The sequence below is a fragment of the Camelus ferus genome, chromosome 2, assembly GCF_009834535.1.
Source record: "Camelus ferus isolate YT-003-E chromosome 2, BCGSAC_Cfer_1.0, whole genome shotgun sequence".
Classification (NCBI taxonomy): domain Eukaryota; kingdom Metazoa; phylum Chordata; class Mammalia; order Artiodactyla; family Camelidae; genus Camelus; species Camelus ferus.
This window is the reverse complement of record NC_045697.1, coordinates 72,604,278-72,627,024: the sequence shown is the minus strand read 5'-3', so window position 1 is coordinate 72,627,024 and position 22,747 is coordinate 72,604,278. Positions and strand designations below refer to the sequence as shown.

The 22,747-nt window shown below is 33.8% G+C and overlaps 1 protein-coding gene across 6 annotated transcripts in view; it reads left to right on the top strand.

Annotated features, from left to right (window-relative positions):
- The window catches only part of CENPE (centromere protein E), a 69,193-nt gene that overhangs the window by 8,262 nt on the left and 38,184 nt on the right, over window positions 1-22,747 (top strand). For 4 of the 6 annotated variants that reach the window (XM_032461002.1, XM_032460994.1, XM_032460987.1 and 1 more), the window contains exons 9-24: window positions 2,060-2,111; window positions 3,647-3,734; window positions 4,073-4,202; window positions 5,142-5,261; window positions 6,139-6,297; window positions 10,248-10,392; window positions 11,067-11,155; window positions 12,490-12,657; window positions 16,617-16,691; window positions 16,912-17,031; window positions 18,502-18,624; window positions 18,709-18,874; window positions 19,248-19,402; window positions 19,891-20,205; window positions 20,317-20,589; window positions 20,742-20,900. In XM_032461002.1, the coding sequence (XP_032316893.1) occupies window positions 2,060-2,111; window positions 3,647-3,734; window positions 4,073-4,202; window positions 5,142-5,261; window positions 6,139-6,297; window positions 10,248-10,392; window positions 11,067-11,155; window positions 12,490-12,657; window positions 16,617-16,691; window positions 16,912-17,031; window positions 18,502-18,624; window positions 18,709-18,874; window positions 19,248-19,402; window positions 19,891-20,205; window positions 20,317-20,589; window positions 20,742-20,900 (2,337 nt within the window). The remainder of the gene's footprint in view (window positions 1-2,059; window positions 2,112-3,646; window positions 3,735-4,072; window positions 4,203-5,141; window positions 5,262-6,138; window positions 6,298-10,247; window positions 10,393-11,066; window positions 11,156-12,489; window positions 12,658-16,616; window positions 16,692-16,911; window positions 17,032-18,501; window positions 18,625-18,708; window positions 18,875-19,247; window positions 19,403-19,890; window positions 20,206-20,316; window positions 20,590-20,741; window positions 20,901-22,747) is intronic. The other 2 variants (XM_032461013.1, XM_032460995.1) reach the window with 2 other exon arrangements.

The window sequence follows — 22,747 nt, the reverse complement described above, 5'->3', positions numbered from 1 at the left end:
TTTCTTCCTATCATAGTGAATATTCTTTTTTTCAGTAGCACCAGCATAATCCTGGTCACCGAGGCTGGAAACCCAAGTCAATTTTGACTCATTTTGTTCCTGCCTTCCCTTTTGTCCAGTCACCACCATTTTGTACTGATTCCACTTTTCATTATTCCTATGGGTGTCATATTCACTTAGGTCCTCATCTGTCTTGAATTACTCTATCCTTCTCCTGAGCCTAGTCTCCAGGACTAGTCTTTCCTTCTTCAGCCTGTTATGCAGATTTCTAATGTTACCAAGCACTGCTTTTGTTGTGGCACCTCCCTGGACAAGATCTGGCCACTGTTAACCGATCTTCCCTTTCTTCTGTTCCATCCTGAGTTCCTCTCTTACAGGTAGATTGAGCTTCTTAGGGCCTTGGATGGAGCACTAATGCTTGTTCCTTAATTCATGCTGCCTTCATCACCACTTTGCCCTTTTATTATGTATCTGGGTCTTTTGTAGTAGATACTATATAACGAAGATTAGACTTTGAGTATTTTAGAGAAAGCAGTATCTGAGATAGGACTGTAAAGCAGGAGTACATGATTACCTGCCCATGCCTCGGTGTCTCCACAGAGAGAAGTAATTTAAGTCTCTGACTTTCTTTTAATGCATTAAGAATATTTGCTGAGACTTAACCAAATGTTGAACACAGTCCTGGGCTTTCAGATTAAAATAATAAAGAAGACATCCCTCTATTACTTACTGTCTCCACTACAGCCTCCTAGCCCAAGCCACCATCATCTCTCACTTAGGTTCCTGCACCAGCCTCCTTCCTGGGCTCCCTGCTGTCACTCTTGCTCCTCTCCAGTTTGTTCTCCACCCAGGGGCCACAGTTGATCCTTCAGAAAGTTAAATCAAGATATGTCAGTCTTTTGCTTAAAGCCCTCTCCTGGCTCCCTACTGCATTTATAAAATCCAGAGTTCTTACCCTTGCTTACAAAGCCCTGCATAATCTGACACCTACCTAATTCTCTTACCCTCTGTTGTCCATCTCCACTTCACCAACTCTGCCATGCTGCCCTTTCTATTTTATGAACACACCAAGCTCATCTCTCCTTTGTGAGTGGGTGTACTGGCTGTTCTTTTAATTGAGAATATGTTTCCCTTGGTCTTGCAGGGCTGGCTCCATCCTCTCTGACATTCCAGATCTTAGCATAATGGGAGCCCTTCCCCTGACACCCAATCCAAAGAACCTATACTGTCCCTTCTTCCCCCTTCCAGGACTCTATTTAAATCATCTCTGTTTACTTACCATGATGTGTTTCTTATCTGTTTGTCTTTTTTTCCTCCTCTCACCAACTTCCTCCTCTCCTTATCCCACTCCGTGTAGAATATAAGCTCTCTGAGGGCAGGGACCTTATTTGTCAGGTTCACTCCTGTATTCCTAACACCTAACATACTGCCTGGAACATGACAGGCAGTCACTTTTTCAACAGTATTTGTGAAGTGAAAGAGAGGTCCACGCTTTTAAAGATGTTACCATGTAGTCAGAACAAATGACTAGCTTCACACAGTAAGTGCTGTAATAAGTCATCTAATGACCTCTGGGTACACAGTCGAAAGAGCAATTTATTCAAGGTGCGGGAGGAACAAGGGCAAAGTCAGCAAAGCTACGTTGAGCGGGTCATTTGCTTTTGGTCCTGAGTAAAGACTAGGGGCAGACTAGAGCATTAGAAGTAACAAAGAGAAATGGAAAAAGGTAGCGCTTGGCAGTGAAGCAGCACATGAGGTGTTCAGGATGTAGTGAGCAGTTTGTCTCTGTCAATGAGTAGATACAAGGCGGGAGCAGCACAAGTGCCGGAATCACATTCACCAGGATAAGGTTTTGAACTCTGTGTTGGAAATAGAGATCCTATTCTGGCAGCATTATGGAGAGTATGTTACAAGGGAGAAAAAGGTTTAGAGGTCAGTTTGACACAGGAAGGCTTCAGCAGTGGGGTGAAGATGAACTATGTGTTTAAAATGTTCTATCAGTAGTTCGGTTTTTATCTCAAGTACCCTTCCTAAAGGTTTATTTTCAACTGTCTTACAGAATTTGGTTGATCTTGCAGGCAGTGAAAGAGCTGCTCAAACAGGCGCTGAAGGTAATGAAAACTCATGCAATATATCAGTCTGAGTGTCTTCCTGTTCCTTCACAGAATAAATGTGCTACTGTGCATTTTAGAAACTGATAAAGTAATGATAATAATTTTGTGATAAAAGTCCTTAGTGTAGGAAACAGCTTTTGCATCTGGCTAATTATCTAATTTAGGCTACTACAGCATCAATTAACAAACTAAAACTATACATTTGTTGGGATTGCATAGCTGGAAACTCATGAGGATACCATGACAACCATCTAATTCTTCATTATCATTAAGAAAATTCAGAACAATAATGGGGTACAAAATTAATATACAGACATGAATAATTCTTATAATACAAACAACCAGTTAGAATATTTAGTAAAAAGGCTCAGTTTACAATAATGGCTTAAGAAATATAATACCTAGGAAAAAGCTTGACAAAAATCGCACAAGATCAAAATAAAGAAAACTTCAAAACATACCTGAAGGATGTAAGCAAATCCTTAAACAAACGGAAAAACATACTTAGATAGGAAGGTACAAAATCATAGATGGGAAGGTACAAAATCATAAAGTGTCAAGCCTCTCTTGCAGCTTGACACAAAGCTGAGTGTGGTTGATATCCACTAAACCAGTGGATCTTCAGACCTATGAATGGGAAATAAATGCTTATTGTTTTAAACTGTCTTGTTAAGCAGCATTGTTACAGCAATAGATGAATAGTGTCCCTGTGAAATAACAGCTGTTCAAAGTTATTTGCTGCAGTATGTTTTGTATACATGGTAGATCGAACACCTATGTATCCTGCAACAGGATGCTGGGTAAGTAAATTCTGATATAGCCATACAATGAAATTCTATGATATAAAAAAGAATGAAAAAGACCAGTGTTTATTGATATGAAATGTAATATACTGCCAAGTAAAAATAGTGAAGTGTGAAATAGTGTGCTACTATTTGTCTAAAAAAGAAAGGAGAGAATGAATATATATGAACTTGTATTTCTAAAACTCTCTAGAAGAATAAATAATAAATGTGGTTTCCTAGTAGAGAGGACAGGAACTGGTTGAATGGGGCATAAAAGTGGGAGAGAGCTTTTTCAGAGCTGGTTTTTTTTTTAATGTTAGAGTCATGTGAGCATATTAATAATTTAAAAATGAGAACTTTTTTGGTTGTGAGCCTATAGGAACTATTTTGGTTATAAGTCTATAGTTACCTATATTTGGAGGTTTGAAAAAATAAATTTGAACAGAAAAATTAGAGGGTCTTTTTTAGGAAATGGGCATTTCTTCCCTGTCATTCATTTCATAGTCATCTTTTTCAGTTTTCTGTTTCTCCTGGGTGATAACTTTTCTGATTCACCCAGTAGGTGGGAAGAATAAGGAGAGAGCTCCTCTACCAGTGGTATTAAAGGTGGACTCAGATCTAGTCCAAAGCATAGACTTTAGCATCGGACCCTTTAATTTCTACTTTCGCTCATAATTTACTGATAAATAAGTTCATCATCCAATACAGGCGTCGATTTTAGTTTTTATATTTGTTTAATAAATGCAGGTTTGCGTCTCAAGGAAGGCTGTAATATAAATCGAAGCTTATTTATTTTGGGACAAGTGATCAAGAAACTTAGTGATGGACAAGTTGGGTAAGTTTATCGCACTCTATATTTACCTATTAATGGTTATGTTTTCATTTGGTCAAAAACATATTTTAGTGACACTCAAATAAATGTACTTATTTCTTTTATATCTTCAAAAGCTTCGTGATTCTGTGAGCATACATGGCTTTTTATACAGATGATTGTGTCCTACTAAATGTACTTTATATTTTAAATATTTTTCAGTTAGTAGTTTTGATCTGCCTCATGTAACCTGTAAAGAATTAATTTTTATAACTGTAGCTATTTTAAGGTTCTACTTTAAAAAGTATTTTGTTACATAAAAATTCTTACTCTTTTTCTTCCCAAACTCATTTCTCACTCAGCGGTTTCATAAATTATCGAGATAGCAAATTAACACGAATTCTCCAGAATTCTTTGGGAGGAAATGCAAAAACACGTATTATATGCACAATTACTCCAGTGTCTTTTGATGAAACCCTTACTACTCTCCAGGTAAGTTTGATTTTTATCTCAACTTAATATGGGGGTAAATCATCTTTAAGAAGAAAAAGAAAATCTATTAAAAATAAGTATATATAGTTTTTAAATTGGCATAGCATATCTATTAAAACAAAATTGATGTGTTGTCTACTAGATAACATTCCTTAATTTTCCCAAAACTCAATCATTTATATCCCACCTCCACAATTCTTGCCACATCCAACACTATTTTACTGAAATTGACTTGGCATCCTTCTTTTAAAACTCACCTTTTCACTTAGCTGATTATGAAAGGACACTTTATATCAGTCCCATAAATGAAAAACTAGTATCACCTGCAACAAATTGGGGACCCCAAAAACATGAGTGTTCATAACAAAATAATTCTTAAACTCCTACTAGTGAATTGTTGTCTGCCTTTGCACTGAGCTACGGCCTGCATTTTCTGTTTTAAAAAAAGGGAAGGGGATATATGAATTGTCAATAGAATAGCTGTTTCAGTGAAGGATTCAATATATATAAAGGTCACTTTCATGTACCCACTTAAAATCACTTCTGATACTCACACTCTAAGCAACATTGCTTAGAATAGCTATTGAGCACGAATCAGGGTACCGTCAGAGAAACAAAGATAGAAATACAGTCCCTGGCTCCACAGAATATATAGTACTTTAGGGAAGGTAAGACCTGTCTTCCAACATGATTGCCTTGGATTGATACTTAAGTGGCTAATAAGTGGGACAGAGTTCAAAGAAAGGAGAGAGGCTTTTGACTACAGCATTATAGGCATGGTTACAGAGACACAGAATGCTCTCTGTATTAAAAAGTATTAAGCCACTTGGGAAGAGTGCTGATTTTTCTTTATAAAATTTAATTACAAGAAACCCAAATATTATTAATTTAATTAATTTTTGTATGTTTTGAGCATGTAACACTTGTATTTTTTCCCAGTTTGCCAGCACTGCTAAATATATGAAGAATACTCCTTATGTTAATGAGGTATCAAGTGATGAAGCTCTCCTGAAAAGATACAGAAAAGAAATCATGGATCTTAAAAAGCAGTTAGAGGAGGTATGTGTGAACCATGGGACAGATTTAGACTTGAGATCTGCCTAAATTTAGCCCAGAGACTTTTTAGTCATCCATACTTGAGTTCTGCGACCTAAATTTAAAACAAATAGTTTTCAACTAAGAAGAAATCAACTGATAAAAATTTTAGTTTAATTTACTATAAACTGAAAGATTTGGTTTCTTGGAATTATTTTAGATTTTGTTGTTCGTCTTCAAAGGGCAAAATTTGAGATTTTTCAAACGGGCCAAGTAGAGATAGTTTTTTTGAATTGTCACAAATACATAGGGGGAAAAATACATAGGGAATAGGTTAAAAAAGAGAGACCGTGTATAGTTACTTAAAACTACTTTCTATAGTTTCACGTTATCTTGAATTCCTCTTCTAACCCTGAGATAGCAATCTAATAGATAGCATAATCACTTTCATTATAATTTGTTTTAACCACTACGGTCCCCTATTTTGTATAAATCTTGCATTTTAGTGATCTTTTTAAAAATGAGCTAAAATATCAAATGGGAGTCTTAAGACAAAATCTCTTCCTTTGCTATAGGTATTCAAGTCTCTGCTTTGATGACTTCTCTGCCTACTATTGATATATTTTGGAGCTATTACTAGTGTTGCTTTAACAGCATTGTTATAATCTTATACATGGCACATAGAATAGTGACATGAAAAGAAATGTATATTTTATTTTTAGTTTGAGAAATTACTGATTGTGGTAACTGCATATAGGTGTTCTGCACATAGGATATATTTTATTTCAACGAAATTAAAATTCAGTTCACATACAAATTTCTATTCTGTTCTTTTAACCTACTTTCAAGGTTTTAAAGCCTAGCTACATTTATTATTAACATAACCCAATATATTCTGTAGGTTTCTTTAGAGACAAGGGCCCAGGCAATGGAAAAAGACCAATTGGCCCAGCTTTTGGAAGAAAAAGATCTACTTCAAAAAGTGCAGATTGAGAAAATTCAAAACTTAACACGGATGCTGGTGACCTCTTCTTCCCTCACATCACAACAGGAATTAAAGGTAAGATTTTAAAGATGACAGCTTAAACTTAGTGTACAGAGAATAGAACAGATATTCCTTTATGTTTATTATATAGTTATGCATTTCTTATCCTTTGATACAGTATATTCAAGAAACCCAGAACTTTTTGTTCATTTGCCTGCATAGCAACAAAACATCTAAGAGAAGAGTTTCATTAAAAATACCAATCCCTACTGTAGAGATCCTAATTCAAGGATTCAAGCTTACCGTCTTATGTTTTCTTCTAGGAGTTTTATGGTTTCGAGTGTTAACATTCAGGTCTTTAATCCAGATTGAGTTGGCTTTTGTGTATGGTATAAGATAATGGTCTAGTTTTATTCTTTTGTGTATGGCTATCCAACTTTTCCAACATCATTTACTGAAGAAACTGTCCTTTCCCCATTGTATATTCCTGTCTCCTTTGTTGTAAAGTAACTGATGATATATGTGTGGGGTTTATATCTGGGCTCTCTATTCCTCTCCATTGGTCTATGTGTCTGGGTTTTTTTTTTTTGTTTGGTTGGTTGGGTTTTTTTGTTGTTGTTTTTGGTTTTGGGGGTTTTTTTGGCAATACCGTACATACTGTTCTGATTACTATAGCTTTGTAATATGGTCTGAAATCAGGAAGTATGATTTTTCATACTTTTTTTTGATTTTTCACTCTTTTTCAAGATTGTTTTGGCTATTTGGAGTCTTTTGTAGTTTAGAGTCTAGAGTATAGTCAAGGAATCTTTTCGCAATATGCTTCTTGAGAAATTCTAATGAAATTAATTAGGTGATTGGAAGCCACAGTTGTCTAGAGTATGTGGGAATATTTTCTACTTAAAGAAACAGAAATATTAATATCAAGAAATTGATCTAGAAGATAAATCAACATAGTGATCAAAATTCTGGCTTCCAGTTTGTATGTTTTTGTTTTTACTAGAGTCAGGATTTATTTATCTGACATATTTTTTTAAGAGGATAGCCTCTGGAGTTGAACTGCCTGAGCTTGAATCCCACTTCTGTCATTTCCTAACACTTGACCTTAGGCAATTTCTAATATACTTTACTGCAGTTTCCTTATCTGTGATATATAGCTTGATCCCCACTTCTTAGGATTGTTGTGAGAATTAAGTGAAGTAACATATAGTATATGCTACAAATATTACACTTCCTACTCAGCAAATCCTCAATGAATGTATGCTATTAAGATTATCATTAATAGACATTATGTTCGGTTCACCATAATAAGTATATAGAAGACACTGAAGATCTATTCGTTGACTGAGTGATGAGTGGGAAATATCCCAATGGAAGGTGTAGGGAATAGTGTTTTAGGAAGACATCTACATGTACAATGCTTAAGGTTGTGAAAAAAACAGTATATTTCTTGGACTTCCTGGTGGCAGGGACATTTTAAACCATGTCGAAGGATTTGAACATTGCATTATGCTAAGGACAAGGAAAAGCCTTGTATGGAACATAATTAGAATTGCATTTTAGAAAGGTGTGGCTGCTGTGTGCATCAGATTGATTGGGCCGCTACAATGATTGTGGCTCTTGGAGGTGGAAAAGATTGGATAAACTGGAGAGCTATTTGGGAGCTAGTCTCAACAGGACTCTGTGATTGTTTAGGTGCAGGGGCAGGGAAAGGGGGGAGGAGGTAATCCAGAATGACTTGCAAGTGTTACTAGGTTTGCTGGGTAGCTGGTAGTGCATTCACTGAGCTGAGGAACACTGAATGAAGAGCAGTGGTGCTGCTCAGTGTGTGATTCAGGACATCTCCAGTTTAAGGTGTCAGGCAGTTGAAAATGTGAAAGGTCTGAAGTGGAGATATCAGTTTGGGCATTAACTATGGCAGATCCAGTGTAAAATCCTGGGAATGGATGAGCTTGCTCTGGGCGCATGTTGAGAATGGAAAGAACGGAGGGTCAAACACAAAACCCCAAGAAGCAACAACTTTTTAGGTGAAGGCAGGAAAGGAGAATCCCTAAAGGAGCCCACATTTAGCTCAAGTTTAGAAGGAAACCAGGTAAATGTGGTAACTAAGGAAAGAGAATATTTCAGAGAGGTAGCAGTCAGCAGTGTCACACTCTGCTGAGAAGTTAAATAAGATACACACAGACAAAAGTGTTCAGATTTTGAAACAAGAAGCTCATCTGCAAACTATCTTTAGTTATGTGTTGGTGGTGAAAGCCACCTTGCAGTGGGTTGCAATAGCCCAAAGGGATGGGATCTTGAATACAATAGTAGGGTCTGGCCTTAGACAGAAGGAGAAATGCCTCTTCATTATAACAAGGACAGAGGAGAGGACAGGCTTCCGTGCAAGTAATGTGCAAGGCTTTTGTAAGCCTAGGCTTATATTTTCTTTGTGAAATACAAGGCTATTTTTTCTACTGTGATGGCAGGAGATGGTGGAAACATGAGTTCATAGACATGCTAAGAGTATAAAATAGTGTAGCCTTTATAGGGAATGGAAAAGAAAACCAATAAGAGGAAAGAGGAGTCTTGCCAGACAGCATTAAGAACCTGGGTGATGGTGGCAGCCAGGCTTCTGACTGGATCTGGCAACGTTCAGGAGACTGATAAAGGCTCAAAAGGGAGTATAATTCATCTCAGCGTACACTGTGTTCTGATAGGTGAGGGGAACAGAGACTGGGCCCAATAATTTGAGGCTGTTGACCCAAAAACATAATTGAAGTGATGATCTATGGAATCTAAGATGATAGGATGAAAAGACAGGGAAGAAAAGAAGCTAAACAGCTATAATGGGATTAACTGGATCAGGGAAGTGGAAGAGTAGCAACTGTGTTAAGAGCAGAGCGTCTGGGTTTATGAGTTTAAGATAGTGACAAGGTCCAGGAGTGGCTTTGGGAGCACATGGAGTTGAGCTGAAGGTCATTGGAGTCCAGGATTTATACAAAACTGGGTTTTTGCAAAGCAGGGTATGGAAAGGGCTGGCCACTTCAAGCAGAAGGGTAGTATGTAGTAGAGGCATGAAAGCATGCATTTTGGTGTGGAACAGCAGATAATCTTGAGTGGCAGTGCAGTAGAATTGTTGGTGGATTGGCTCTGAAGTTACAGGCATGGGCTCAGCCACCATGTATGACCGTACTTCTCCAAAGTTTTTGGACACTCGTTAAATGTCTGTAAAATTCAAAAAGCTCATCTATAAAATGGATGTAGTAATAGAGGATTGATGAGAGGATGAAATAAGATGAGCTCATCTTTGTACTAGTAGAGGCACAAGAGAAGACTGGCAGCTATGGAATACGGAAAGACACAAACGTTCAGGAGGTGGTCAGGGGAAGAGAAACCAGTAAAGCAGAGTGAGAGATGCAGACAGCTAGCTGGGTGAGATAAGAACCATACAAGGGATCCCTGAAGGGCTGAGGAAGAAGTAGGTAGATGAGGAGGAAGAAGACAACATAGAAACTAAAAGAAAACCGTAGCTAGAAAGAAGTGAGGAGTCAGGAGTTTATTTTTTTTAAAAACTCAAAAGCAAGTAAATAGGCTTGAGCATTTGTAAAGCTGAGAGGAAGGGGCTAGGGAAGATGACAGATGAACAGATCACTGAGGGAGCAGAACTGAGTATCCAAAAGTGCTTTTGGTAGCTATGGTGGTGGCAGCAACAGCTGTCCCTTCCATGTAACACCAGATTACTTGAAGAGCTGTGAGTCAACTGATTCCTTTCAGTTAAGTTCCAGAGAAGCTTGTAAGTAAACCGTCCAATAAAAAATATAATTTGAACTGTAGTTTCACTAAATTTATTATGGGGTTAAACACTGATTTGAAAAGTTTGAGTATATTTTCTTATTTCAGGATATCCTTAAACTAGTAAGATATTAAACTAGGTGTAGTAAAAATTCTACCAAGTCAATGGTTTTTAAAAATGGAAATGAGTTTCCTTGTTGTACAATGTTTGAGCCTGGATCTGTGTGAGGTAATTTTGATTTCCATCTTTTTAGGCTAAAAAAAAACGAAGAGTCACTTGGTGTGTTGGCAAAATTAACAAAATGAAGGACTCAAACTGCGTAAATGAATTTAATATTCCTGCAACTGTAACAACAAAAACACCTAAGGCTGCTGTAACTTTAGGAGAAATTGATGAATGTGAGTACTTTTTCAACTACTTTTAATTATAAAAGCATCCCTATAAAGACTTTATAACTTAGTTAATGTGATAAACACATTTAAATAAAATTAAAATGTATTTATTTTAGTATAATTACAATAGAGATAATGATAAAAATAAGTAATTTTAAGAAAGTGAACGTTCATAAAGTTCTCTGTTGTTTCCAGATCTCTTAAGAATGATGCACTGTAGTTGAAACACATGAGACATGTTTTTATTGTATGTTTTTGTTCTAATCATTATCCAGTTAAATTAGTTTCTGTATAACATCTGCCTTAAACTTTGCTAATCTTGCAAGGGTGGCATTTACCCAGGAATCTGTTTCAAAATTATTTCTCCAACATGAGTTATAAGTATTTTTAGGGGCACTTTTAAATTTATAATAATTAAATGTCACATTTAGAATTTGTCATTTTGGCCTATATTGTATTAAGGACCCCTATAATTTATCACTCATTCTAACCAGTGATCTTAAATCACACAGTAATACAAATGATTACGTCTGTTGTTAATGTATTCTTGACATTCATATTGTGAGCACGTAATTAGCTAATTTAAGTTTATTACCTCTGGTCAGAATTTTTTTAATCTTTAATTTGAGTTTTAAGAAAATAACAATTTCATGGATAAATTTTTTTCCTTCTAATTATAGCTCTCTGTTCAGAGTCTGATATTTTCAGTAACACTCTTGATACATTAAGTGAGGTAGAGTGGAATCCAGCAACAAAGCTACTAAATCAGGTAACTTAAATGTATTTAACAGAACATTATCCTTTTACTCTTGTTTAAATTCATTTGTTATTGGTGTTTATTGTTGTTATAACGCTTTACTAGCTCTGACTTAATTTTGGTAGCCGTTTGGTTCTAATTATTGGTTCTAATTAAAGCTCCTCCTACTTGTTACATTCCTAGTTGATAACTGGCATCCAAAGGGAGGCTAAAAACTTCACACAGCAGGTATATGGTGATAGGTAAACCTTTGATTCTAGTTCTTTGTCAGCAGATCTTGGCATCTATTTGTTGGGGTTTTTTGTTTTTGGGTTTTTTTTTAAGTTTCTATTTTGCCTTGAGCAATCCCCTAGGGTAAAAAGAGCTGATTTTTAAACTATCAAAGTTTTCCTGCATATATTAAAAGAATGACACATCAGGGAGGGGTAATATTGCCAACTAATGCTAAAAAAAAAAAGTAAATGTATTATATGTCTATTGTCCTATCAAAACTTTAAGAAATAAGGAATACTATAGTTAATAATTTAGTAAATTTAAATTCCATGTTTACTTTCTAGGCTGCTAATGTTCAAAGAAATGTAGTTTAGTTTTGCAAATGTATTTGTTTAAGAAAATTTTGTTTTTATTTTGTAATAAAATTGCAGTGATTCTGGGGAATTATTATTACCATTAGCTAACCATTGCAATTAGTTATAATTAGTTAAGTGTTTAGGTGAAGTGCTTTTGTGTCCCTAAAACATACTCTAGAAGTTTGTTGTTTTTTGAAAATCCCTGGTATTAGTTTTTGTTTGTTTTTAACTCATGGTTTAACTTTCTCATACTAGTATAGAAAGGGGAAATAGGCCTCTTTTGAGTAGAGTAAGACCTTAGCAGCCACTAGAGTTTAAAGGTCAGTAAATAATCGTTCAGTTTCACTTCTTAAATTCAGAGCTGTCTGAGAAATAATATAGTAGTCAGACAGAGAATTAAATGATCAGTTTTATTACTAAGGAGCTTAAAGGTCTATAGCCCATTATGAGCTCTGCCTCCTACTTCTGACTCAGCTTTTCTAGTCAAGCACAGACAAAGCATTTGTTCATATGATATATATATATATATATATTTAATTCTACCCCTTTCAATAACCTTCTTCTATTCTAAGTTAGCTGGTTTATCAAAATGCCAACCCTTTAATTTATTCTGGATCAAGCTAGACCATTAAAAAGATATTAAAGAAGAAATGACCTAAACTACCAAATGATTCAGGGTTAAATACTTATTTGACTAATCCAAATTTTAGTTAAGGAAACAAAGAATATATGATTTGAATTCTCTCTGACTTGAAAATCTGATTTTATTTACAATAGGAAAGCTTAGAAAGTGAATTGAGTTCACTTCGTGCTAACTACGATAATCTGGTATTAGATTATGAACAGCTAAGAAAAGAAAATGAAGAAATGGAATTGAAATTAAAAGAAAAGAATGATTTGGATGAATTTGAGGCTCTGGAAAGAAAAGCGGAAAAAGATCAAGAGGTAAAAGATAGGGAAGTGTGAAAATAAACTAAAACCACGTGTTTAAAAGAAGTACCATTCTCTTAAAAGATACTTATTTCTAAGGTTGAGATATTGAGGATCCAACCATTTCCCATGTGTATACACAATTTAGAGAATTTAAGAAATAATTTATTTATATTGTTTTAAAAATAGTTAAATCAGGGGAGAGGAGGATATAGCTCAGTGGTAGAGAGCATGCTTAGCATGCCCAGGGTTCTGGGTTCTATCCCCAGGACCTCCATTAAAAAATAAATAAAATAAAAATAAATAAACCTAATAACCTCTTCCCATAAATAAATAAGTAAATTTTTAATAAAAATAGTTAAATCATATTTGTTTCATTTGTGCTTACACATAAGAAGAAGGAATCAAAACATCTTTAGGAAGTTTGATGAGTGCCTATTGATGGATTTGTTTTGAAGAAATAATTTCCTTATAACTTGTGTATTATCGATATTTAATTTGTTGAGCCTATCAGAAATGCTACCTGGAACATAGACATTTCCTACTGAGACCAACATCAACTTTAATATCTAGCTGAATGGTTTATATATGGATACTACCTATTAATGGATTGTGTTTTCTTTAGAAAGTATATTCCTAAATATCTAGAACATTATTAGAATAGCTGGGGAAGCTAATTTTGCACATTTTTTTTTCATATAAGAAAGCTACTGCGAAAATTAGTATAACTAATACTGAATAGTTTTAATGGAATTTTTAGAAATGAAATGGATCACTTTAATTTTTCAAGTATATAATATTAGGCTACATGTTAAAAGGACCTAATCCAGAAACCATCAGTCTTTGGGGACTTGGAAACTGTCCAAAGATTCAAGAGATTTCTTAGTGTGGAGAATCCTTAACCTAGAGTTCATAGACACTATGAAATTATTTTACAGAATTTTGGAGTGCATGTTTAATTTTCTGAAATAAGAATCCATAGTTGTTATCAGACTTGTGACATGATTCATGAATCCCCTCAAAAATAAGAGCCAGCGTTTTAGGGTAGTTAAAATATGAATTAATTTGCAGCTACTTCCCAGATTTCTCTGTGGATAGCCCAAAGGGACACAATCCTTTTTCCTGAGTATCATTGTTTAGTTTCTCACCCATTTTTCTTTTTCAAAAAGAAAAAAGATTTCTATGCCAAAACTATTGTTTCTGTTCTACCTACAGTTTAAATTTACTCCTACATTTCGTAGGTGTCATATCCTGAGAGACAAAAGTCTGTAACTTCTCCACAGTTTCATTTAATTTGTTTTAAAATTTGTGTGTTCACAAAATGTAAATCATCATGAAAAGGACAGTGGACTTCAGTCCATAAACTGGGTTTTATTGAGAGGGGGTGCTCTAGTGCATGGTTTCTGGAGCGAACTACCTGGAATGAAGCCCAGTTTTGCTGTTCACTAGCTCACCACAGATCTGAGCCTGGAATAAATTACTGGCAAGGCCTTAAACAAGTCATCAAATTTCTCAGGGCTTACTTCCTGTGTATCTTACCCCCTTAAAGTTAGATAGAGGGCTTGCCAAGTCCCCTTCTAACTCCAGAATTTCATCTAATTTTTTATATATACTTTATAAATAATACGGCATAAAATTAACTTCTGGCATAGGCATAGCAATAAGTTTTGTAATTTTTCTTAAATCATTTATATATTCAGTCATTAAAAGTGAAGCTCCCTGAATTGAATCACATGTGAAAAGATTACAAAATAACACAGGATGTATGCCTTGAATCTCTCATCTTGATTTTGATTGCTTTTTCCTTTTTACAGTTAAGGTGGTAGTAATTCTGTTCTCTTCATTTTTGCTTGGACACAAATCGAAATTCTAGGTCCTGTGAGGTAACCTAAAAGATTAAATAATAAAAACTGACTTTGTTCAAAGATAGTTTTATAATATCCGTTCCATGTTAAGCTAAAAATACAATTCTATGTGTATACAATGAAACATGTTCTAGAACTTACATTTTAGGGAAAATTTTAACCAAAAAAGGACTAAAAGTCAAATTACAGCCTGAGGACAGGTGGCCTTGGTTTTGTCAAAAATTACCAAAGCTGTGGATAATTTTCAAGTGTGGATACAGTAATACAAGATGTTTAAAAATAATTTTAAAGGAAGGAATAAACAAGGTCAGGTAGTATGCCCAGGGAACAAGAGAAATTTCCTCTCTCTACCTATTTTAACTTGATTTAATTTTATAATTTTCACAACTTGGAGATTTTGTCTCAAGAAGTTAATTAAATATTTCACTATACCTGCTGAAAATTACAGTTGAAATATGCAATATTTTCTTATGTAGCAGTGAATTGACTTTTAATCATATCATACTTTCTCTGTGCTCTACATTTTAAACAATACTTTGGGAGAGTACACTCAGATCATTACGATAGTTACATAATCTTTTACTATGTGTATGAACCAGTACTTAAAATGAAGAGCTATTTCAAATAAGAAGTGGGAGAACATTTCTTTCTAAATGTTCTCAAAACTTAAAATTGATTATTTATTCTTCATTTCTCATAGATATATGATTTTCTTGCACAAAAGTTACAAACAGACAAAATTGGTTTTCTTGCACAAAAATTAGAAACAGAGAAGAGAAGGTAAAAGAGTCAATTTAAATTATAGCCAAAAAAACAAAATAAAATAAAAATTATAACCAATGCACATGTTTAAAACTTTGCTGAACAGTGAGGTAGGCACTAATCACATGTGGCAATTGAGCACTTCAAATGAGACCAATCTCAATTGACTCAAGTCTGAAAAAAGGAATATGAAATAGTACATTAACTTTTAATATTGATTACATGAAGAAATGATTTTTTGGATATATTAGGTTAGATAAATTATATTAAAATTGATTCTACCTGTTTCTTTTTACACAGGTGGCTGCTAGAAAATTTTGAATTACAAATTTGGCTCACATTATATTTCTATTAAATGACACTGACCTAAAATAGGAATGTCAAACTAGCACTAGTCTGAAATCTAAAACTAGTTAGGACTGAATTACACATCCAGAAAATATTATTTAAATAAGATGCTATTTTTGTAAGTCCCTTAATTTGACTAGTATTTCCTTTTGCTCTTTAAAGGACTTATCTGATTATGAAGATTAAATAATTCTAAGGGCAGATACATATATCTTTGTTAAACTGTAGTATACTTGTTTTGAACACAAAAGTTTCTGGTACTCAAATATTTAATGCTACAGATATTTCAATAAAAAGAAAACTTTAATAGAAATCTTTATCTTTAAGTATTTTTTATACTTTTAGACAGTTGAACAATATAAAGCAATAACTTTATCTTTTCAATATTTCCTGTAGAATGAACCAACAAGGTAATAGTTAAGCTATATATATATAGCTTTGGTGAACAGTAATAACGTTGTAAAGGCACCACATGAAGCTTATCATATTCCAAACCTAAATTCCAAGTCACAACTCATTAAAAATTATGCCAGTGTAAAGCTAGGTGGGTAATTTATGGGAAGGGAAAAAAATCTTACAGAATAAATACATTTCTGCACTTAACTTACCCAAAACAAAAATCTATTAAAAGTATGTTTCTTGAAAGTTTGATTACTACTTTATCTTCTACAAGTGGTGCATACTAATTTTCTTTTGACATTATTGTAGCTTTATTAACAGATGACATAACTTTTTTGAAGTCATGATGAATTTTTTTTCCTTACTTGCTTGTTTCATGAGGTTTGGGGATTTTTTTTGTTTGGTTGGTTAGGTTTGGCTTTTATTTATTTTTAAATAACAAGGTGCTTTGTTGCAGTAGCTTGAACGATTGATCCCACTGTCCTTCCTACTGTGTTGGGTGATTCTAAAGCGGTATATGAATGCTATCTTTTTTTTTTTTTTTTTTTTTGCTTTATTAACTATTGGTTTGCTCTGTTGCCTGTTCACATGCTCTTACAGATGCAACTAATTCATGAAATTTCCAACTTAAAGAATTTAGTTAAGCATGCAGAAGTGTATAATCAAGATCTTGAGGTGAGCATTTATGTTGGTATTTCTATTGATAAGAAACTAAAACTATAAAATATACATCATATGTAATTGAACATGATTTCAAAAAACAGAAGGAATTATACTTTTTAAATGTCAATGTTTTGAATTTTACTGTCTTTTTAAAATTTTAAATGTAATTTCTTTTTAATCCCTTTGAATTCAAACTGAAGTAAATTGTTTCATGTTTATTTAATTGTTTTAGAATGAACTAAGTTCAAAAGTAGAGCTGCTTAGAGAAAAGGAAGACCAGATTAAGAAGCTACAGAAATACGTAGACTCCCAGAAGTCAGGAAGTATGAAAATGGACTTGTCATATTCATCGGTAAAAGTCAGGTTTATTTTGTTATGTAATCATTTTGGCATTTGCAGGATACTATCATCATCATCATCATAGCAAATGTTTGTATTGAGCCTACTGTGTGCCCAACATTGTTCTAGTTGTTTTATATATAGTATTTTATTTAATCCTGTCACCCTATAAGAAAAGCACTGTTAGTATCATTACCATTTTATGGATAAAGACTCATTCATTGAGAGTTGAGGATATTATCCTTTGACTAAAAGTAAATAAGTTAGGGATGGGCTTTTATTAAAAATCAGTAATTCAACATTTTTTTAATTTTTTTCAGTTGTTTTATACAAATTATGCAGAAGTATATAGTCAATATTTTCCAATGAGCACTTAACTTGGCAGTGATAAGTAACTAAAACTATAAAACATACGTAATTGAGCATGATTTCATAAATTTCATTAACTACATTTCCTTAATAGATATTAATGCATTCTCATAATTAAGCAACTATTTTAACTGTTTGGTATGATTTTAGTTGGTATAAGATCATAGCATTAAATAATGTTGAATCTCGTGGTGAAATTAACTTTTTCTATTTGCTTTCTATCTACCTAATTACTTCAAGAAAGTTTAGTTGGATTCTAGTTTTTAACATTGTTTTTTTTAAAATGCAATAATTTCTAGTTGGAAGTTCTAGAATCTTTTTTTTTTGTCCTTTTGTTTATATCTGAGTTTTTCATAGTACATTTTGTTCTATTAGTGCTCTTTTGTTACCTTCTGTTAATGACAAACGATTCTTTTTAAAAGTGTTCTCATTGTTCTGAGGTCCTGGGAAGAAAGACACTTTTATATCGTCCTAGAGTATCTGTTGATAGAATGGCAGGTAGAATTGCCGATTATTTTAAATTGTTTATTTCTTTCTCTTAATTCATCCAATTCATTCATTCATTCATGCATGCATGCATTAATATTTTGCCAAGGACATGTGGTTGAATTCATGTAAGCTCAAGTCATGTTAAAATGCCACTTCTTTCTAAAAATGAGACTGGATTTTTTTTTATGTATGTATCAGTCATTTGCATTTACTCTTCTGTGAGTTGCTTATTCATCTTTTCTTTATTTTTCAATTGGATTATTTACCTTTTTCATTTTAATTTTTGATTTAACATCCTCAATTTTACTATTAACTTCCTACCTGTCATGTTTTGCAGAGAATAACATAAAAATACACTGGAAACTTTAACAGGCTAGCTGAACAATTGTGTTAACCTTTGCAAACAATAACAGAATTATTATAGCATATTGGAAAAATATAGCCATAATTTAAAAAATATTTTTATTATGGAATATGTCATTTGTTTTTATCTATCCTAAAAATACATTTGGCAGTTAGCACATTTTAACCATTTTTTGTTTGTCAGGAGTAACATATATGTACATGTTAAGTCTTTTCCAACTCTAAGAAAGACTTTACTAAATCTTTTTTGTCATTTGTATAGGAAAACACTGAAGACCTAAAACAAATGAAACAGACTCTGCTTGATGCTGAAACTGTAGCTCTTGATGCCAAGAGAGAATCAGCCTTTCTTAGAAGTGAAAATCTCAAGCTGAAAGAGAAAATGGTAAATGATTTTAGTAATATTTGTAATAACAGTTGCAATGATCAATAGTACCTTTTTTTGAATCTGCAGTGTTTCTCTCAATAGAAAGAACTTGCAAGTACATGCAAGCAAATGGAAAATGATATGCAGTTATGTCAAAGACAGTTGGAGGCGAAAAAGAAAATGCAAGTTGATCTAGAGAAAGAATTACAATCGTCTTTTAATGAAATAACAAAACTCACCTCCCTTATAGATGGCAAAGTTCCAAAAGGTATTTTATCATTTCAGACTTAACCTGACTTTCTGTAGAAATGTACCTAAAAGATTTTGCAGCTGTATTCCAGTAATTAAAAATCCATTATTCTCTGATCTTTTTAATAGCTTAATGTTAAGTTTTGATACCACTTGGTATCAGTATTGATAAATACTTCCATGGGCCTCAAATCATAAGGGTTTAAAAGTTATTTTTCAAATAAATTGAACCCAATCTTAGAAAGGATGATTAACAATTAGATTAACTGTTTACCAACACTGGCTCTTTCGTAAATTTTATATAATCTGATTAAATAATCTAACCATGTATATAATTTAAATTGACCCAATAACTGGAAGGTGTTTTGTTTAACTCACTAAAAATTTCCTAGATTTGCTCTGTAATTTGGAATTGGAAAGAAACATAACTAATCTCCAGAGAGAACTGAATAAAGAAGTTGAAGAAAATGAAGCTTTGCGTAAAGAAGTTACTTTGCTCTCAGAATTGAAATCTGTACCCTCAGAAGTAGAAATGCTAAGGAAAGAGGTAAACACATTTTTAAGCAAACAACATTATTTTGAAATAAAAACCTTTGCAATAGTGCCTTAAATGTTTTGCCACATTTTATTTGAAAGGACCAGGAAAGAGACTGTAAATGTTTGACTCAGTTTGTTAGCAATATAAGTCAAATTCTAAGAAAAATCATAAAATGCCTACCATACCAGAAAGTTAGAAAATACTTTAAAATGATAGATAAGGAAATAAAGACACCTCCTGATTGTGTTTCTATTGGATGTCCTTCTCCATGCAATCCTTTTAGAACCAGAGGCTGGAAAACAGAACTTTGAAGATAAAGTTAAACAGGGTAATATATTGTTACCAACAATTACAGTATTGCCTTTTCTCAGTCAAACCTTTGCTTAGTTTCAATGTCTTTTTTCTTTTTTGGCAAAGTAAGTTGTGTTTTTTTTTTCCCTGAAAGCTAAGTAGATCATATACTGCTAACATAGCTAAGTTTTCTTTCTTTTCCATAGCTACATGATAAATCTGAAGAACTCTGTATAATAACATCAGAAAAAGACAAATTGTTTTCTGAAGTTGTTCATAAGGAAAGTAGAATTCAAGATTTACTTAAAGAAATTGGGAAAACTGAAAATAACCTGGCAACTTCCCAGTTGAATTATGAAAGCACTGACCAAGAATTCCAGGATTTTAAAAATCATGATACTGGGTTTGAGCAAAAGTATAAGATGGTCCTTGAGGAGAATGCAAGACTGAATCAAGAAATAGGAAATCTCTCTAAAGAAGCTCAAGAACTTGGTTTAAGTTTGGGTGATTTGAAGACAGAGGTTGGTAAAGACATCTTCTAGGGAAAGGATCTTTAGTCTTCTGGGGTTTGGCTTCCATATATGCAATGTAGAATATTCTGCTTTTCACATTGACTCTTTCTTATCTTACAGCTGTCTCACAAAACCCAAGAACTTGAGAAGAAAACAACTGAGCATCAAGAAAGGTTAAAGGAAGTGGAAGAGCTGAAGGAACAATTAGAAAGTAGAGATTCTAGGCTGCACACTGTAGAAAAGGAGAAAACACTGATTACTGAGAAACTTCAACAAGCCTTAGTGGAAGTAAAAACCTTAACCCAAGAAAAGGATGACCAAAAACAACTCCAAGAGAGCCTGCGAATCGAGAGGGACCAACTGAGAAGTGACATTCAGGATACTGTAAATATGGTAAGATTTTGACTGTTTAAACTTTGAAAACTCAGAGCCTCTTTAAAAACATTACAGGAGCCATCATTTATTATGTATGATCAAGCAATAACTATAAAATTAGTCTCATTGTTTCACATTCTAATGGAAATTATTTTGTTTCTCTGACGAAGAACATAGACACCCAGGAACAATTACGAAATGCTCTTGAGTCTTTGAAACAACACCAAGAAACAATTAACACACTAAAGATGAAAATTTCTGAGGAAACTACTAAGAATTTGCATACAGAGGAAAACTTAGGGGAAACTAAGGATGAATTTCTGGAAAAGGTAAAGGGTGTTCCTATTCAGGTTTTCATATACTTGTATGTGAGCTTTCTAAACTTAACCTCAAACACTTGAATACAGATAGGTAATCTCTGTCTAATTTATTATTCACTGTGGTAATAACTCAGAATACTTTACAAGCTTAATCCTGATGTCTTTTAGATAACTTCAACTATAACTGCTTATTATCAATTTGAAAAAGAAAAGACAAAAAATACTAGTTCAAACTTTGAGCTGATATTTTTCTGAGGCCTGATGTAATTTATACATTTTTAAAAGCACCTCTGAATTCTAAGAATATAAGAAAGATTGAGTGCTTATTATTAATAATGGCTAAAATAATTTGTTTTATATCAGATTTTGTATACTATACTTGTTTAGAGTTTGCTAGAGATTCGATGTGTGTGTCGTGCTTGTGCCTCTTTCTAGCGTTTGGGCCATAATTTTACTATTAGGTGCTTAAATCTTACCATAATTCATTCTAGGTAGTGTGGTTCATTTTGTCTTGAGACCTTAACTGGTTATTTAATTATATACAAGGAGAGCTAGATGCTAACGGTAATTTTTTTTAAGTGGGGATGTATTTATCTGCTAGGGCTTCCATAACAAAATATAACAGACTGCTTGTAAGCTATTTGTATATCTTCTTTAAATAAAGTGGTAGAGTTCAGGTGGCAGAAATTCCTGTTCAAGTTTTTACTCATTTCTAAATTGGGTTGGTTTTCTTGTTAAGTTGTAAAAGTTCTTTATATTTTTCTGGATATTAACCCTTTATCAGTAGTATGATTTGCAAATATTTTCTTGCATTCCATAGGTTGCCTTTTCACTCTGTTGATTGTGTCCTTTGATGCACAGAAGTTTTTTATTTTGATATAGTCTAAATTAGCTTCTTTTTTCTCATTTACCATGGCACACAATATTCCTGCCTTGGAAAAGCAGCCTTGTTTTCTTTCTTCCTGTGCTTGAACCCTTCTGTCCTAGAAAAGCATTTTCACTTCCTCTGTTATCTTGTATTCTCAGCCTGTCTATAATTTGAATCAACCATGGGCCAAAAGTACTTGACCTTGATTTGAAACTTGTAACTTCCACTTTCATAAGGGGAAGATTTTTTTGACAGATCTTTTAAAATAAAATACAACAATTTATAGCTGCTTTTAAACAAATGCAAAATGTAATCATAGGGCCCCATGAGAAAGAGGCAACAGAGAAGTGAGGAGAAAGAAGAGTTATACTCACTGGGACCAACTGGCTCTTATTGTGTTCATTCTAGAACCATCATGTTGATAAAAGGGTCATTTGGGATTCTTAGGGGCCATTCTGTACATTAGAGTTCTTGAAATCTGGACTGGAAGGCTGAGATCACCTTGGTCTTGTGATAATCATGTTCATGCTGGAATCACTCATGTGGATAAAAGAATGGGTCTGGAATTTCTAGGGGCCCCTCTATCCATCTGGGTACCATAGAACTCCATTAGTAGGCCTATCAGGAATCCCCTTGGAGTGCCCATTTCCAGTCCTACTTGATGTGTCTCTTTTTGGAAATGCAATTTCTCTAGTGTGTCTTCAACAGAAATTAGATTTTACTCATAACCTTGGTAGCTGAAAAGCTTCTAGGCTGAGGTCAGTTTTGAAATGTACGTTGAGTGTGGTGTCATAGAATACTTTGTCTCCATCAGCTTTGTCTTTGTGTATATTCCTTTGTTTAGGAATAAAGATACAGGATTCCGAATTATAGTGTCTGACATATTGGTACCAAAGACCATATGTTCCCTGCCTTAATTTCTCATGTCGTTAGCTCTGTGCCCACCATTGTCAGAAGCTCCTGCATATTGCCAACACTAAGAAGGTAG